General features: G+C 39.5%; 1 protein-coding gene across 1 annotated transcript in view; it reads left to right on the top strand.

Moving 5' to 3' along the window:
• Positions 1 to 18,571, top strand: part of Mospd2 (motile sperm domain containing 2) — a 41,779-nt gene that overhangs the window by 10,517 nt on the left and 12,691 nt on the right. Inside the window, exons 3-8 of the mRNA XM_032889814.1 lie at positions 3,125 to 3,280; positions 5,688 to 5,774; positions 7,488 to 7,642; positions 10,442 to 10,502; positions 12,671 to 12,709; positions 15,902 to 16,026. Coding sequence (XP_032745705.1) covers positions 3,125 to 3,280; positions 5,688 to 5,774; positions 7,488 to 7,642; positions 10,442 to 10,502; positions 12,671 to 12,709; positions 15,902 to 16,026 — 623 coding nt within the window. The remainder of the gene's footprint in view (positions 1 to 3,124; positions 3,281 to 5,687; positions 5,775 to 7,487; positions 7,643 to 10,441; positions 10,503 to 12,670; positions 12,710 to 15,901; positions 16,027 to 18,571) is intronic.

Genomic DNA, 18,571 nt, shown 5'->3' with positions numbered 1-18,571 from the left:
CTTATGTGAAACATGAGGCTGTAGCTGTAGAATAGTTCTTCATGTTAAGTGTGTTTGACTTGAGAGCTTATGTAGTTACCTTTTTCACTGGCTATCACTTTTATTGGGAAGAACTAATAACCTGTGCTTATGCAAACTTGGGTATATTGCAAACATTTTCCTGCAAGAGGATGCTGTAATTTTACGGAAAATAGCCGACTGGAACAATGGCCAAACTAAATGATCCCTCCTTAATGAGACAGAAGGCTATGTTAACTCTTTTAAAGCCATCTTATGCTCTGAAATGTCATTTATAATTAAAAGGAAAAGGTGCTTGGAATACAAATGAATTTTCAAATTGTAGAGCTAAAACTATTTCCAAGGTTTCTGTAGTCTTGGACCCACTCATTTTATAAATGAAATGCTTCAGAACCTATATGTTGAAAAACTATACTCCCAGATGACATTCTCAAATGTCGGACTTATGGACTACTTTATTTTCCAAAGTTTTAAATTTCCAAGCTTTTTCACCCATTCTTTTTTATATGACCCTCACACAGGCCTTCCTGTATATGGAGCAGTTTCTCCATTAAGAAAGTGGAGACTCTAAGAGGTTAATCATCTCAGGGCACTTTCTGTTTCCTGCCCTTTCATCTATTCGCTCACGGCCCTGAACTAAAGGCAGTGCAAATGTAGAGGAGGTGGACTTGTACAACGTAGCAGTTAAATACTTGTGAAAGAAAAGGAAATGGAGACTCCAGGGAAATTCCCAAAACTGCTGTCGCACCTGGACAGGAATGGATAGTTGAGAAACTAATAATAAAAGCAGAATAGAGTCTTTCAATAAATGCTGTGTCATCTGCCTTGGAGAGTTCTTAGATGTACAGACCCTGAGCCTTTAGTGTTTTGGGGGAGAGACAGCATGCTTACTCAAGCTTGTTGAGGCTTAGTCTGTTGCTATGTATTATAATGTTAAATACTGGCTGGCCCCCAAGGTCTCCCTAACCCCAAGGAGGAGGAGATTCTCACTAAGTAACATTGCTCCTTATTTTAAAACTATTGGTTGAATAAAGAAGCCTACAGCCTGGACAGAAGAGAGGTAGTCAGGGTTTTGGTTCCACAAGACCAGGATGAAGATGGAGAGAAAAGAAACCATGGGTAATGCACCCTGAGAACTGGCCATGAGGGCTACCCGTCAGAGTAGGAGCATCCCAGGTGGACATAGTATGTCCTAGGCATCTGCCCAGCTTGCTTTTTTTTTCACATTAAACTTTGGTCTCCTCCCTCCTAGAGTTCTCATCCTATTCCTCCTCTCCTTGCCTCTAAGAGGGAAGGCCCTCCCACCAGTCCCTCCCTTACCTGGGAGCCTCAAGTCTCCCAGGATTAGGTACATCTTCTCCCATTGTAAGCCAGCCCGCTTATTGCTGATTGCTGCCTGGTTGATGGCTCAGTCTCTGGTAGTCCTCTGGGATCCAGATCCTGCGGGTCTTCCCATGGTGTCACCCTCCCTTCAGCTTCTTTAACCCTTCCCCCTTGACCTCAGTCTAATGGGTGTAAGTATCTGTGTCTGTCTTAGTCAGCTGCTAGTTGGGACTCTCAGAGGACAGCCATGCCATACTCCTGTTTATCAGCACGTCATAGCATCAGTAATAGTGAAGATCTATCCAGGAGATGGATCCTAAGTTGGGCTGGCCATTGGACTCCCCCCCCCTTTCCTTCAGTCTTTTCTCCATTTTTGTCTCTGCAGTTCTCCTTAGACAGGGACAATTCCCACCTCTACTGCTTTAAAGGCTTAAGTTTTACATCTTTTATCTGGGAACTGCATGATCCAGGGTGGGATAGAAACCTCTGATGGAGATTAAATATGTACTATAACATGATTTTAAAAAATGGTTCTGTGCCTTAAGAAAAACTTAAATGAAGTTCTGTTGCTGTTCACCAAAGAATTACTTTTAGTCACAGGGAATGTTTGTGAAAAGAGGAAGTATCTAAAATGACGGTTGGCAAATGGTAGAGTTTGCGTATGTAAAGGTGATTACATGGAAACAAGAAGAATTCACCACAATGAGCTAGTGAGAATAGTGTATAAGGAGGAATATCTGATGTAGAAGCAAGTGGAGAATATGACATGTGCATGAAAATGACACACAGTTATAACTGAATATAATTAATCCACGATATTGTTGGAAATGTTCCCCTAGAATCTGAAAAATGTGATAATGTTGCATGTTATGTTTAGATGTGAAGTAGTTCCTGCAAAAGCTTGTGTGTTGAAGGCTTGGTCCCCTACTGGTAACAGTTGAGAAGTGACTGGATCAGGAGAGCATTACTTCTTCAGGGGACAAATCCATTGACGAATAGTTGAATGGTCTATTAGGAGACAGGGCCTTGCTGAAAGAAATTGATCCCTGGGGGACATGCATTTGAACAGTATACCCATTTCCTGACCCCTTGTTGGCTACTTCTCTGCTTCCTGTCTGCCATAATATGAACAGTTCTCTTCCCTCATACTATTCTTCTATGACATACTACCTCATCACAGATGGAGGAATGATAGAGACAGTTGGCACAGAGTGATAACTCTGAAACTGTGAGCCGAAATCAGTGCTGGCTCAGCTGGTCTTGTTTGTGCATACCTATAATTCTAGGATTTAGGAGACTGAGGATGAAGGATCACAAGTTAGAAAGCATCCTATAATCCACAAAAAAAAAATATCCTTCCTTCCTTGGTTAATTTTGTCACCTCAACAAAGTATTAACTAATACACTCTAGATATGGACAGTTTTCCATTTGACTTTTTAAAAAATGATGCCCTGCGCCAGGTATAGAAGTGTGTGACTGTAGTTCCAGCTACTTAGACTGATGCAGGAGGTTCAGTTGAGCCCTCATGAATTCCAAGACATCCTGGACAGCATAGTTAGATATCTTCTCAAATCTGTAACCTTTAGATAACTTTAGTCTGCGCTCACTTAGAAATTTGGTCAACTCTTTCCAGCACGTTTTCACCTGAAAACATCCATATGTGTGTCTTGAAGAAGTTTGGATTGGTCTTCCAGATCTTTCTTCTCCTTTGCTATGATGTTAGTTATCCCCCCCACCCCCGGAATTAACCTGATTTAGATATTCTTTACTGGTTTCCCCTAGAAAAGTCAGAGAAATACGATCCACGTGATGTTGAAAGACTCCAGCAAGATGATAACTGGGTTGAAAGTTACTTACATTGGAGACATAACGTTGTGGATGAAACACTGAAGATGCTTGATGAGAGTTTTCAGTGGAGGAAAGAATTGTCTGTCAATGGTAAGCTGGTCCACTTAACCTTGACAGGGCAATAGCATCTGTATAAATGTTACTGTTAAATGTTTGTCTGCATTTGCACACATTCTTAGCAGTCATCAGAAACACTAGAATATTACCTTTACAGGCCTAATCAGACTTTCAAGGGGACCAAAATCTTAGAAGGAGAATCACTCATAAGAAAATCAGACGACAGGGAACTGAGTCACACACTGTCACTAAAAGCATGGCTACCTAGTCTGTGTTTGGTTCAATTCCATTAAACAACAAAAAGTACTATAGTCTTCTATCTTAGACCTAAAAATAAAAATTTGTTCCTGTGCTGGTTTTCTTTTTCTTTTTTTCCAGTTGTGTCTCATGTGTTTTCATATCCCCAGAGTACCTTACGCTTATTGGTTATTCTAAAACTAAATGGGGATCCCCCTCCCCCAAAAGAAAGTTTATCCCCAAGGATACTCATGGCAGCCTTCTCTAAACTTTTTAAAGCCACTGCTAGATTGAAATTTGTCATCAAAATTGGCTTTTGAGGTCTTAAGAGGGAGTTCTACAGCAGTTTTCAGGTATGTGAAGAACTCTGCAAGAAAGGATATCTGTTGTCTTCCTCTAAAAATTCAGAACCGGAGCAGGCACAACTGCCCAGTCCTATAAAGTGTCACCTGTCATAGAAGATTATGGAGGGACTTGGTCTAAAGAATTAAATACAAAGTAGTCAACAAATCTAGAACTAATTCTCTCCCCATTTTTTATCCTAGCATCCACAAGAAAGGACATATCTAAAATCTTCAGAAGTAGAACAATGGCAAATATTAAAACAGTAGTCAGTTTAAACAAAGGAACATGTGGAACATGTGTTAGTCAAGCAGACACAAATATATAGCTTCCATCTTCAAATCATATACAAAATAAACTTTTCTTCAGAGTAAAGTTGGAAATATATATATATATATATATATATATATATATCTTAATGAGCATCTCATATTGAATTCAACAATATGGTGTATGCTTGCACATGCTGCTGGTTTCTGGGGACACACAACAAAGATATGAGGTACACAGAGGGAATGGGAGAGAAACCTTGAGCATTCTCTGGGAAGTGCTGATAAATGAAACACATGCCCCACAGGGCCAGTTAGGTCTGTTGTTTGTTTTTCCTGCTAAAGAATTTTATATTTTTCTTGACTTATTCTCCACATTCTCTAAAATATTAGAGTTTACTGTATATAAAACTTTGAAGGAAAATACCATCTTGGGGGTAGGGAGATTACACAGTAGGTAAAACGCTTCCTGCATAAACATGACTAGCAAGCACTCACTTCAAAAGCTAAGGATGGCAACAAGTACTCGTAATCTGGGTGCTGGGGCTAGCGGGTGGAGAGTGGAGACAGGAGGATCCTGGGGAGCTTTGCTGTCCAACTAGTATAATAGTATAACCAAATCAACTCATCTAGAGCCAAAGACAGTGGGACACTGTCCCACAAGTAAGGTGAGAGTTATAGAGGAAGAAATCTAAGGCCAGTGCCTAGTCTGTATACACACACACACACACACACACACACACACACACACACACACAGAGAGAGAGAGAGAGAGACAGAGACAGAGACAGAGAGACAAAGAGAGGGACACACAGACAGAGACAGACAGAGAGAGAACGTGTGCATACAGGGGACTAGAGAGGAAGAAGAGACAGAAAAATGGCACCTCACTAAGTAAAACAGAGTGACTTTTCCCCCCTCAAATTCTGAGGTTGTGTGAATATTTCTTCATGTGGCTTTTGTATGTTTGGGGGGGGGCGGGCAGAGATAGACTCCAAGACCTTGTGTGTGCTAACCTGGTACCCTATGGCCCAGATGGTGCACAGGCCTAAATTGAATAGTTTCTTCATGTGTTAACATGTTTGAAACCCACCAAGAATCTACCGAGGCAGCCACAAAAATAAGAGACTCTTTCCAGCTTTTTCCATCATCTGTAAATCTTTTGTTACTTGTTTTCTCTGTAAATCTTTTGTCCATTGTTTCCTCAGCAGGAAGTAGCCTTTTGTAGTGCCAGCAAGTCTTTCTAGATTTTTTTTTTAAATTTACATTCCAGCCTTGCAGCCCTCCCCGCTCCTGGTCACCCCCTCCCACAGTTCCTCATCCCATTCCTCCTCCCCCTGTCCCTGAGAGGGTGCTGACCCACCGCCAGGTCTCCACCCTCACTGAGACTTCAAGTCTCTTAAGGACTCAGACACATCTCCTACGGAGGCCAGACCAGGCATAAGTTACATTTTATTCAAGATTTAAGTAAATTGTATCTTGTTCAAGTTTGAGTGAAAAGAACTACTATGTACCATTACCTTTACGGTGTGAGCTTTCTTTTTAGATCCATGGATTTCTACTATTACTGATCAAAGTTTATCACTTTCTAGACCTTAGTGAATCCTCTATTCCAAGATGGTTATTAGAACTTGGTGGTATTTATCTGCACGGTTATGACAAAGAAGGTAACAAATTATGTAAGTATATGTAATTCGTACTTTAGATTTTCAAGACTTTGAAATATACATCTGTGTCTCAATTAATAATCTCGGAAGTTTTCATATACATACATAACAAATTCTCTGCATTAGAAATATGTGGTCATCTTTACTTACCCCTCTCAAATATTATCAAGGCATAGTTTGCATTATTATAAACTAAGCGGTAAACACAAATGTTGTCTGTGCTTTTGTTTCTTGTCTATTCCTATGATAAGATACCATGAACAAGGAAACCTATAGATGAGTTTATTTGGGGCTTACGGTTTCAGAGGGTTAGCGTTCACAATATGATGGCTGGGAGTATGGTAGTAGGCAGGCAGGCATGGCACTGGAGCAGTGGTAACTCAGTCATAGTCATTTTAGTTAGCCTTTATCACTTGTTGCTAGTGCTCCACCTAATACTTTTCTTTTTATGAAGAATCTTTTGACCATTGCTAAATATCCAAAACAAACGTTTAAGTCTCTCCTGGTCTCCTCTGAGCTTTTTCTGAAATATGTATGGTAATAGGAGTTAAGAGTAGCAGTTGTCTGTGGTTCAGATGCCTTTCTTATCCCCTCTTCCACTTGCCCAAATCTCGGTTGAGTTTGCACTACAATAGGAGAGCTTATGTGCATCCCGCTTGCCTTTTCCTTAGCCAGAATTACACTGTATTTTGACAGCACGCTGCACTGTCTTCTCATTTCTCTGCCTCTCCTTTCTTAGTCTCCTTTTCTCATACCTCTTCAGCGGTTTGCTCCCAAAGCCTGTTTCCCAAAGTCTGTTTCCCAAAGCCTGTTTCCCAAAGCCTGTTCTAGCTGATATTGTCCTGTAGGGTTGTCTCAAACACATCAGTCTTGCCAAACTTTCCCATTTACAGGGCAGATCCTATGCAGCTCCCAGGCTACTTGCACACGCCCATCCCCTGGTTTCTATTGACTGTGCTGCCTTCATCACAGACCACACCCGTGTCCTACCACTCATGGTCCTCCTTTCTCTAGTGCTCAGCTCTGGCCCGTGTGTTGGCTCTCCCTGCAATTCAGCTTCATTTTGGCTCCTTTGACCTTCTGCAGCCACTTCCATAGTTCAGTCCTTCCTACCCTGTTCCCCTATTGTCTGGTTGTGACCAGATAGGTTTCCTCCCTGACCTTTTCTGCTCTAACCTCTATGACACTGCCCAGGCTAGGTTTTGAAATGGAAAAACCAAACAGAAGGGAGGACTTCAGAGTCATTTAGCTATTCCTTGTCTCTTTTTCTACTTCTCCTCTTGCCAGCCATCCCATTTTAATCTTGGCCACCACCTGAAGCATTTGCATGGTCCACTCCCCTGCACCACACTCTCCCTGGCCTCCTGCCCGCCTGTCTGTATCTCTCCTCTGGGTGGAATGAGTTTTCTAGCAATTTGTCAAAGCATTGGCTTTCCTCTCGAGTATAGTGAAGAGCACTTCTGTGTTATTCTGTGTTTGTTCACCTGCAGTTCTCCTTTCAGATCACTTAAATGTGACGTCTGTGTAGCTCCTAAAGGAGAGACAAATAGTTTGCCTCTCTTCTGCTCTTTAATTTAAAGGTACCAAGGGCAACTGTTTCTCATTTTAAAGAGAGTAGAGATGTTTTTATTCAAAACAAGATGAAATAAAAATGAAGGAATGTGTCAAAGGTATGAAAATGCCATAAACTGTATGCTCATTTTTTATGTTTTTTTCTGCTTAAAGTTTGGATTAGAGTGAAGTATCACATTAAAGACCAGAAAACCATAATGGACAAGAAGAAGCTCATAGCATTCTGGCTGGAACGATATGCCAAGAGAGAAAACGGGAAGCCTATCACAGTGATGTTTGACATGTCTGAAACTGGACTCAATAGCATAGTAAGCGTTCCGCATTAATTCTAAGTCAGCGTTTGCCCCCTTTCCCTCCATCCGTGCTGCCTTTTTGCCAACCATATATTATTGTAAAATGAAGCTAGAAAAATGCAAAAGGATTAATTTTCCCCTTGCGCTGTGTGTGAAGTCAGACATGGAATAGAGTTTGCAGAGACTTACATTTTCTTGTGTATTTGGCAATGTTCCCTGTCTGGTGAGTCAGATGGAGGTAAGATGTGAAGGATGGCAAAATACGAGTCATTGTGACAGATGCTGAATATTTTTTTTTACTATGTTAATGTCACCCCACAAGGACCTCCATGCCTGGCACAGAGTGACATGCTCATTAAATATTGAATAAACACATGCATGATCTCTGTGACCTTGTATTTTTACCTTGTTTTGAAGTTGCAAGATGTTCATGGGAGTTTACTCCGTACCACTCTCTGTGGTTTTCTTGGGCACTAGTGTATTCTTGTGGATATTTTTTTTAATTTATTTATTTTATTTGGTAAGCTTGAGGAGCCAGTTTTCCTCAGGTGACTTTTGGCAGCTTGAAAACATAGTTAAATTAAGAGTTGCAGTAACAATATTTTATTACATATTCACTGATGACCCCAGTACCTCATGGAGCTGAGATCTAAAGGTCATTTGAACTTAGGAGTTCAGGGATAGCCCAGACAGCATAGTGAGACTGTCTCAAAAGTAATGGAAGATTAGAAAAAGGCTAAATGTCCAACGTGACAAAATGGTAAATTATATGATACCTAATTGGTAACCATATATGTTGGTGTTTGTGAAGAACTTGTAATAATATGAGAGAATACCTTTCTAAGAGGAAAAGAACTACTTTACTATAGTATGTTGTTGTGTAACCCCAAATGGTGATCTTAGATTTAAACAACAAAACCAGGTTACAGAGAACAATTCAAAAGAGCTTTAGGAGAGGGAGAGGGCAGCATGTTTCCTACATTAAGAATCTAATACCCTGCATTTTTTAAATGTAGTTTCCATTGAGTGGGCCTTGAATTTTAAAGTAAAATATTTTATATCATAAATTAAACTCAAATTGCTTAAGAAAGTCTACATTCAATAAAGTTAGACTATGATTCTATTGTCCTTTACGTACCATGGTCACCTATTTCTTACCTTGCAGCCATGAATAATGTCTGCTAATGTTTTCGGTTCCCTAATATAGGGGAAGGGAAATGACAAGAGCTATCTGATATTGTCATTTCTAATTTAAAAAAAAAATCTGTTGGTACTCCTGGAGATTTCATTCATTATTAATGTTATAAAGCACCTGAATATTTATTGAATAATTTTGTCTACTGTATAATACTCATGATTCACAAAGTCAGTTTACAATAATGCATATAAGAGACATAAAGTGCTTTAGTAAGAATTGGACTACCATGTTGACTATAACCTTTTGACTTCCTCGCCAAAAAAAAAAAATGGAATCATTTAATTTTATACAAATAGCTAGACTTTAAATAATTAATACTCTAGGAAAATGTATCTTTTCTCAGCAGTTGAGCCAGAAAGAAAACCCTTGCATTTGTCATCAGAGGATGGACACTGTGAATGATAGAGATATCATGTGCAAAAGCACCCACAGTCTATTGTACAACAGTCTATTTCATAGAAGTATGCTATGTCATACCCAATGTAGACACACAACACTTACATCAAATCCCCCCAAATTAGCTCTAATTAACAAGGACCGCCAACTGAATAATTGATGGTAATGACTACTAGATACAGACTAGTAATATCTGAGAGTAATCAGTCTTTTTATCAGACTCCTATTTAACTAGATTTCTGAAACTATGTCCGCTGCGTATGAAGGCTATTTATGAAGGTATTACTATATACTAGGACTTCTCCCAAAATAAATAGAGTTGAGGATGCTTATATTCAGTTTACTGCAATTAAAAGCACTGCAACTCACATGATAGGAAAGACTTTATAGGCTCTCCTGTCTAGAATTAGCAGCCTTCCAGTAGCTGTGCTGGATTGCAGCTTGTCTGCTTAGCGCTTCAAACTAGACATGTTTATGAGGTGGCTGAGCAGGATGAATGGAACAGGCTGCTAGTATGGAATAATATGGGGGATGAAACATCACTAATACCCCTAATGGCCTCATTTCCTGGTGTTGTCTGTGAAGCAAGAGAACTAACCAGGCAGCTGATTAATACAGTCTCCTAAAAATTGGAATGAACAAATAGCTCTTGATTATAAACTAAACAACAACAACAAACTAATACAGGGTGTCTTAAATAAGAAGGAAATTAGCAGATCACTGGGATCCTTGTATGAAATATGATTATTGAAATTCTTAGAAGGTAAAAATTAGATTTAAAAAGTAAATGCTATAGCTAAATGTATAGCCACACATATATATGCATATATATATTATTTGAGTGAGTCACGTTATACACTGTATATCCTTTTTAATAGTTCTTTAGTTGTTCAATAGAATTTTTAGAGTCTCACTGTGGGGATTGCTTTTATATCCATTGCATGCCCCATGGCTTTTGTAGCCTGAAGCATATAACTAATTTGAAGTAATGCAAATAACTTTTAAAATATCCATAAGTATTTGACTTCTTCAACTCAAATTTAGGGCCAATTCTTAGCTTAATAGCCTAAAACCATAACCCTTAGGGCTATAGATACTTAAATTAGCATATCTTTTAAGAAAAATAGTCTCATTTGCATTTAATAATTTATCACTGTTCAAAATGTATAATTTAATGTTATCTGAAATGGACAGTCTTAAATTTTTAATATTTATTTTAGGACATGGACTTTGTACGATTTATCATCAACTGCTTTAAGGTGTATTACCCCAAATACCTCTGTAAGTAAGTTATTCCTTTATAAAAGTATAATATATTAAAATTATAGATTGTGTCCAAAAATGGTAGCTTTATATTATAGACTCTCATACCTGAAACACTGTTTTCTGATGAAGGACTTTAAATAAATTCCTAGGTAGATGTGTAAATCATTATCTTGGTAGATCCACAGATACTTTTCTGAAGTAGTTTTTCTTTACAGTTGTTGTTACAAGTGAAGTTCTAGACTCCAAAACAGCCTGTAACAGTGAACACTCAGATGTTTGCAAATTATATATATATATATATATATATATATGTGTGTGTGTATATGTATATATATAATATTTGCAACATGTATTTATTATATGGAACTTGCTGCATGCAAGAGCAGATAAGCTGTACTAATAAAGTGCACTGTATGGCAAATAAAGTACAGTGTGTTACTAATTGCACCTTAAGAACTGGCAAGAAAAACTACTGATCTGGAATGCACTACATTTAACTCTGGTATTCAGAGGGTTTCGTGTTCTGTTTTCTTATGGTGCTGGGGATTGAACATGGGGGCTTTGTACTTGCCAGGCAAGTGTTCTACCACTGAACTAACATTCTCAGCCCTGTTTTGTTTTTAATTTTAACTCTCCCTTTAATGATGGGAGTTCAAATGATAGACTCGTTCTAAGCCTTATAAACTCGTTTTTAATTTGTTGGATTTATATAATAGATTACCCATTGGGAAAATAAGGGCCAACCCACATAAACAGTCAGTTTTATTTAGCTCTAGTGTGGTAAAAGTCAAAAAGGCAGATGAGGCAAAAGGATATCAAAAAAATGGAAATTCACAGAGCTACGTGCATGAATTTTTTGGCAGATACCACAGTTATGATCTCTTGGGTAACAAAAGCATAAGGGGAAGTCTAGTATCAACACCACATACAGTCTTACAGTGCAAACCAAGACTATTTTTGAACGTTTTAGATAAAGAAATTGATGATATTCAGGTTGGGAAACATGAACAGTCTATAATTCCTTATATATCTGGCACATGCCCTGATTCATTAAATCTTTCTAAGCAGTGCCCATCAATGGAAAATACAGAAATACTACTTCAAGATATTAACTTGCTTCTTTTATGGGCAAAACAAAACCGAAATATTTATTGAACGATCTAAAGGATAAGCCATGTAGAATAATAGTAACATAACTATTTATAAAATACATTTAGCCTTTTCAAACATCTGTTGAGTGAAATATCTAAGTTTGTGATGAGCCTCTGAGCGGAAAATGTGACTCTTCATAATCTCTAAAATATGTCGAGGATTATTTTGAAAGAACTATTCATGAATTCATGGATTCATATACTGGTCCATAGTACTAGTGCTCATTTCAGTTAACTACAGATGATGTCTCGGTTCTATCAAAATGGTGTGGTTTTGCAGATACTGGATTTTACTGGGTCTTAAACTTATTGTTCTTCAAAACCTGTCCTGAACTCCAACTATTAGGTCTCAGTTATACCCCTGCTCAAAAGCATAACATTGTAGGAGATTCTCAACTTGGAGAAGAGTGAAATTATATATTGATTCATCTGCAGTAAAGCATGAATCGGCTACCAGAAATCCTCTTTGTGGTTTCTGATTTCTTTCTCACATTTGCTTATAGTGCTACTTAATATCCTTAATATACCGTATGTAATTAACAGTTCTGTGTGCTTCAGAATTTTTGGCTTCCTGGAGTTCATAACAATTAAGAAAAGGCACAATTTCTGTGTCTCAGAGTCAGAGGGAAGGGACAGCAGTATGGCTAGTCAACAGTGTAGTCTCAAGGACTTGTATAAGTGAAGCCATACATCAGTCATGTAAAGACAGTTTGGAAAGTGCACTTGCTTTCAGCACTGATCTAACAGGTCACACCCATCCCCCCCTTAACTATTTTCCTGTGTACCTTCCTTAAATCAGCAAATGAACGGAGGGATGGCTCGCTTGCCAAAGGACTGTGACTGCAGTATTGAGACTCCTCCCCTTGTCAGCTGATGGTTCCTTTCTTGCCCCACTCACAGAGTCCTGATTAGACCCTAGCCAACTGGCTCCATTTTTCTCACATGGTAGTCCTTTTCTAGGTCAGGTCAAACTGATAGACTATTGTAAAGGTACTAAGTCACATGAAGTGAAATTTTTTTTTCATCTTTCAGCAAAAATAGTCATCTTTGATATGCCTTGGATAATGAATGGTGAGTATATTATTGTGTTTTTTGACTTTTGTTTGTCTTACTTGGCCAATTCAGCTGTTTCTACCACTGTTTAGGAAGATGTTCATATTATCCTTGTGAATTCTTAAAAGGCTGGAGCCAGGGTACTCTAAGGTTGTTTTGTAAACAGACAGAACTGCCATCCTCTCCTCAGAGCTTGAGAGTTTTCCACTTGTCTTTTCTAAAACCAGCAGGAAGCTGTTTCACCACTTGGGTAAAACAATTACAAGAAACCTTGTTCTCTTTCCCACACACTAGGTGAATTACAAAACATGCATTTTTCTCTTGGTTCAAGTATTGAGGGACAAAGTAGGAGAAATCTGGAAGTCACTCCAAATCACTGAAATCCCACGGCCATTTTTGACAGTCATAATTTTGCTAAGAGTCATTTGAAATGGCTATTGAAAAAAAGTTCCCTAGTGATTTGAAAGGCAATTCTGTTCTTCACCTTGATTTCATTGGTGTTTCCGTACGACCATTGTTGCATACGCAGCCAATAATAGGGAAACTCCATAAACTGAAATTTGGTGCTTTGAAAAGTTCTTTCTTGGCAAGCCTTTTAATACTGATAAAGACTAAACAAATGGAACACTTACATTATTAAAATGTTAGATCAAAAAAAAGGTCACTACTGACTCATGGAAATAAAAAAATAGAGCAATGAACTTTGAAAACTAGGTGAAATTGAGAAATTATTTGAAAGTCCTAGATGGCTAAAGCTGACTCAATTAGAAGTAGTAGCCAAAAGTAAATAAATAAATGAAAATAAAATTTTAAATCCCTCAAAGAAACATTCCGGCCTTGGTGACTTTTCAGGCAAATTCTATGAAATAGTTAAAGAATTTACCCTGACCCTTTGTAAACAGTTCTAAAAATAGGCCACAAAGGAAAGCTTGTAACTCATTTATGAGTAAATACAATCCTGCTACCAGACGTCAGATAACAGGAAAACTGTAGATGACAACTCCTTCCAACTACAGATGCACCAGTAGTCTCATGTACTATAGCTGGGGGTATGGCTCCATAATATGGCACTTGCCTGATCTGTGTCGGGCCCTGAGTTCCACTCCTAGCACTGCAAAAGGACAAAACTAAGAAACCGTAGCCAAAGAAATATAAAAACCATTGCCGGTAGCAGAGTGCTTGAGAGCTGAATTTAATCCCTACTAATCTATATTAAAAAAAAAAGTCATAGCAGCAACACATGCTTATCCCCTTACCTCTGAGAAATGAATGTTGAGAGAAGGAATAAGAGAACTCTGGAACTCTCTGACCAGCCATTCTAATGTAATTGATGACCTTAAGGCAGTGAGACACTCTCAAAAAGATAAGGTGGATAATTATCGAGCTCTGACACCAAAGGTTGTCTCTGACTTCTACATACACGCATAAACATGTAAATACATATACCACGCCACATACCAAAAAGCATTACAAGCCATGACAAAGTAGGACTTGTCTCAGTGATGCAAAGTTGCTTCAAAGTAAAAAAAAAAAAAATCAGTGTAATATATCGTATTAGTAAAATGAAGAAACAAAACTACAGAAGCATCTTAGAGGAAACACACACACACACACCCCAAAAATCTAGTGCCCTCTCTTGATAAAACTCTTTTAAAAGTAGGAACAGAAAGTACAGTTGAAAGAAGTCAATTTTAAAGGATTCCTAGCAATCTATGGAAGACTGCCTTCTGAAAATTCAAAATGGAGTTCCCTAAATGACTTTCGAATGTTTGATCATTCACTAGAACTCACTGAAAATAACTGATGCTCACCACTTTGATTTCTTGCAAGGAAAGGATTTAGAGAGAAGTTCCAAATGTGAAACAAATCACTGGAGAATCGATATGCCCTATACACAGGGAGTACTGCCAACCAAGGAAATTCACAGAAGCCCACATGCCTTGATGATCATAATTTGGCTTGGGGCTCCATTATGTAGGCATGATTGATTTTGCCTGTGGCTAATTCCTACTGATACTCCATGGCCTACTGCCCCTTCCTTAAATCACATGTTGGTCTTTCTCTCATAGCCAAGTCCCACCCTATTCTGAGGTCATGTTCCCACTAATCCAAGGCTCCCAGTCCCCCCCCCCCAAAAAAAGGACAATCCTACCAAACAGGAAGGCTACCTCCCAGAAGCTGGGAGCAGAGGACTGACCTCTCTCTAGGTAAGGGTAATTTCTTAACTGCATACAGCAGAGCTCTTTGGCCTGACAAATGGCTTCTTTGATAACCCACAACTAGAAACAGTTACGAATCATTTCAATAAAGCTGATATGAAAAAAAAATCACACTTAACACTTCATTTAATTCAAATAGCATGCCAAGTTACAGGCTGTTTTAAATTGAATAGGAAAGTTTAAATAGTACTTGAACAAAAGCCTAAATCCTAGGGAACCAGAATAAGAAAAAAAAACATGATTTTCTAAGCCACACTTTGATGGTTTTATTATGCTGAGTTCCGATTTCTTGTCTACTGCCATTGTTGTGTATTTACTGCACCATTATGTTTTTAGGTTCTTTTTTCAAAATGGGTGAAAAAGGTCCCATTAGGAATAATTTTTTAATTAAGCCTAAAGCAAATGACATGACACAGGACAGAACTGTAGCTGTCAAATAGCTACGTTTGGTAGCAGTTTATTATTATAGAGTCTTTCTCATGGTTTCGTAAACAGTGCAGCCTGGGAAAAAGGCAGAGGTTTGAGGCAGGAAGGAAGCCGATTCTGGCTCATGCCCATAATGAGCAGGGCCCCTTCCTCCTGTTTCTGCCTTTTCCTTTGAGGAGGGATTTTATATTGAGGGTTTATCAGAAGAACCACAAAGTAAAAGATTCTTCACAGCATCATGCAATTCCTTCCTGAGTCACAGAGCAATTTAGTTCATTGTCTAAAAGTCAGAGTTGTTGAGGCCACTGATAGATGTGGTCACGGGTCAAAACCCTGAGAAGCTTGTCAGGGTAATTTAGGCTTCCTGGGTCTCCATGGAGCATTTGAAATGTGTGAGCGATGTGCATACCACAAAAACCTGCTGCAATTAAGGAGCGGTAAGTGTCTGGACTCAGAAGAAAGGCATAAGAGCACGGGGTTCAAACTGGTTTCAGAAGGTCTGGGTTAGTGCACATAGTAAAGTACTTGACAAAGCTACTGTGGTGACTTGCTTGTTTTTCCTCAGCTGCTTTCAAAATTGTGAAAAGCTGGCTTGGCCCTGAAGCAGTAAGTTTGTTGAAGTTTACGAGTAAGAATGAGATCCAGGAGTATGTCAGTGTGGAATACCTGCCTCCCCACATGGGTGGGACAGTAAGTACCGCCCTTGAAACTTGTTACAGTAGAACGCTGCATAATAGAGGTCTATACTATGTACTCAGAAGGAAAAGAGCAAATCTTTTATTCTTGTTGTTCTCTCACACAATACATCTCAATCACAGTTTCCCCTCCCGCCACTCCTCCCAGGTCCCCTCACCTCCCCTGGCCCCCAGATTTACTCCTCTGTTTCCCTTCATAAAAGAGCAGCCTCCTAGGGACAGCAGCTGACCATGGCAAAAGATACAGTAAGACTAGGCGCAAACTTTGACATCAAGACTGGGTGAGGCAACCCAGTAGAAAGAAAAGGGTCTGAAGAGCAGGCAAAAAAGCCACTCCCACTGTTAAGAGTTCCCCCAAAACACCATACACACACACACACACACATACACACACACACACATAGAGGCAAAGGACCTAGCCCAGACCCCAGGCAGGCTCTACAATTGCTGCTTCAGTCTCTGTGAGCACCTATGGGTGCTGCCTAATTGATTATATGAGCCATGTTCTTATGATGTCTTTGATCCCTCTGGCTCCCACAACACCCACCCCTTTGTTTCATGGGGTTCCCAGAGCTCTAAAGAGACAGACCCAATAGAGACCTCCAGCCTGGGCCCTCTCTCCTCCTCTCTGCCTAATGTTTGGCTGTGGGTCTCTGTGTCTGTTCCCATCAGCTACAGGAGGCAGCCTCTTTAATGAAACCTAGACTAGGCACCAATTTATTTATTTATTTATTTATTTATTTATTTATTTATTTATTTATTTATTTATTTATTGGCCAGTTGTATTGGTTCTGTCCTAGGTCTCTAGGCTATTCAGTCTATGGTTCCTGACCATCCAGGCAGTGTCAGGCATTGGTCACAAGTTGGACCAGTCATTGGTTGGTCACTTTCACAAGTTCTGATCCAGTATTGCCCTAACACATCATGCAGGCAGGACAGATTATAGTTTGAAGATTTTTGTGGTAGCTGGGTTAGTATCCGGTCCCACTGAGACACTGGAAGCCTTGTGTCTTAGTTAGGGTTTCTGTTGCTACAAGGCAATACCATGACCAAAAAGCAAATTGGGGAGAATAAGCAAATTGTTTTATTTTGCTTATACTTCCATATTGCTGTTCATTATCAAAGGAAATCAGGACAGCAACTCAAACAGTGCAGGATCCTGGAGACAGAAGCTAATATAGAAGCTATAGAGGGGTGCTACTTACTAACTTGCTTCCCCTGGCTTCCTCAGCCTGCTTCATCCCAGGACCACCAGCCCAGGGCTGGCACCACACACTATGGGCTGAGCCCCTCAGCATTGGTCATTAATTGAGAAAATGACTTGCAGCTGGGACTCATGGAGGCATTTCCTTAACAGGCTTCTTCCACTCTGATAACTCGAACTTGGGTCAAATTGATGCACAACCTCCTGTCAGTGTATTTTACCTGGGTGCAACAGATGGATGGTTCAGGCACCATACCCTCCATTACTAGGAGTCCTTACTAAGTTACCACATTGATCCGCAGATGCCCTCCAATTCCAGTCATCTCTTCCTGTCACCTGATCCCTCCTATTCTCGATCCTTGCTGCCCCCAGTGCACTGCAAAATCTATTCAATTTTCCCTTCCCATGGGAGATGTTGGCCCTATTTTAATGTAAAAAGAATGATTGGTGCTGCTCCTAAAATAAGATGCAGGGGTGTAGATATTTTCCACTTATGCTTCAAAGTTTCTTTTTTTTTTTAAATAGATAATGTGTATATATGATTCTAATCCAGGGTGAGTTCAGTATTCAGAAGTATATCCAGAAACAATTCTTTAAAAATGTCTTTTTCTGGGGTTGGGGATTCAGCTCATTGGTAGAGTGCTTGCCTAGCAAGCGCAAGACCCTGGGTTCGGTCCCCAGCTCCTAAAAAAGGAAAGAAAAAAAAATGTCTTCTTCTACTCTTGTCTCAAGCACCCTAATGCCGTGTGTGGTTGCATTTCTTACATTAGTTTCTAGAGCTGTTCGTTGCATGTGTAGGCCAGTGTAGGCAAGTGCACATAAGCCTGCCACCGACTCTTTTCTTTCAAACAAGTAGCATATTGATACAGTATCATACATCTCTGTTTTCCCTTCACAACACAGTGTGGGGCTCATTCTAAGTCAGTGTGTGGCAAGCCTCCACTTGTGTATGGCTGCAGTGCTCCAGTATCATGAACCCTAAGTTACTGAACTGGATTTTGATGTGCATCATTGGTTTTCTTCCCTCTCCTTCCTACCCAATGGTCTTTTTCATTTGAACTGTATCCTTAAGAATGTGCTGTCTGTTGACGGCTGGAGAGATGGCTCTGTTGGTTAAGAGCACTGGCTGTTCTTCCAGAGGTCCTGAGCTCAATTCCCAGTAACCACATGGTGGCTCACAACCATCTGTCATGAGATCTGGTGCCCTTTTCTGGTGTGTCTGAAGACAGCTACAGGGTACTCATAAGCATTAAATAAATATTAAAAAAAAAAAAGAATGTGCTCTCAAAGTTTACAAGGGTTGTTTGCCTTTTATTTATTTATTTTCCTTTCTTTT

Source organism: Rattus rattus, chromosome X (assembly GCF_011064425.1).
Source record: "Rattus rattus isolate New Zealand chromosome X, Rrattus_CSIRO_v1, whole genome shotgun sequence".
NCBI lineage: Eukaryota > Metazoa > Chordata > Mammalia > Rodentia > Muridae > Rattus > Rattus rattus.
Note: the sequence above shows the minus strand (reverse complement) of the source record. Positions and strands in the feature narration are given on the sequence as shown.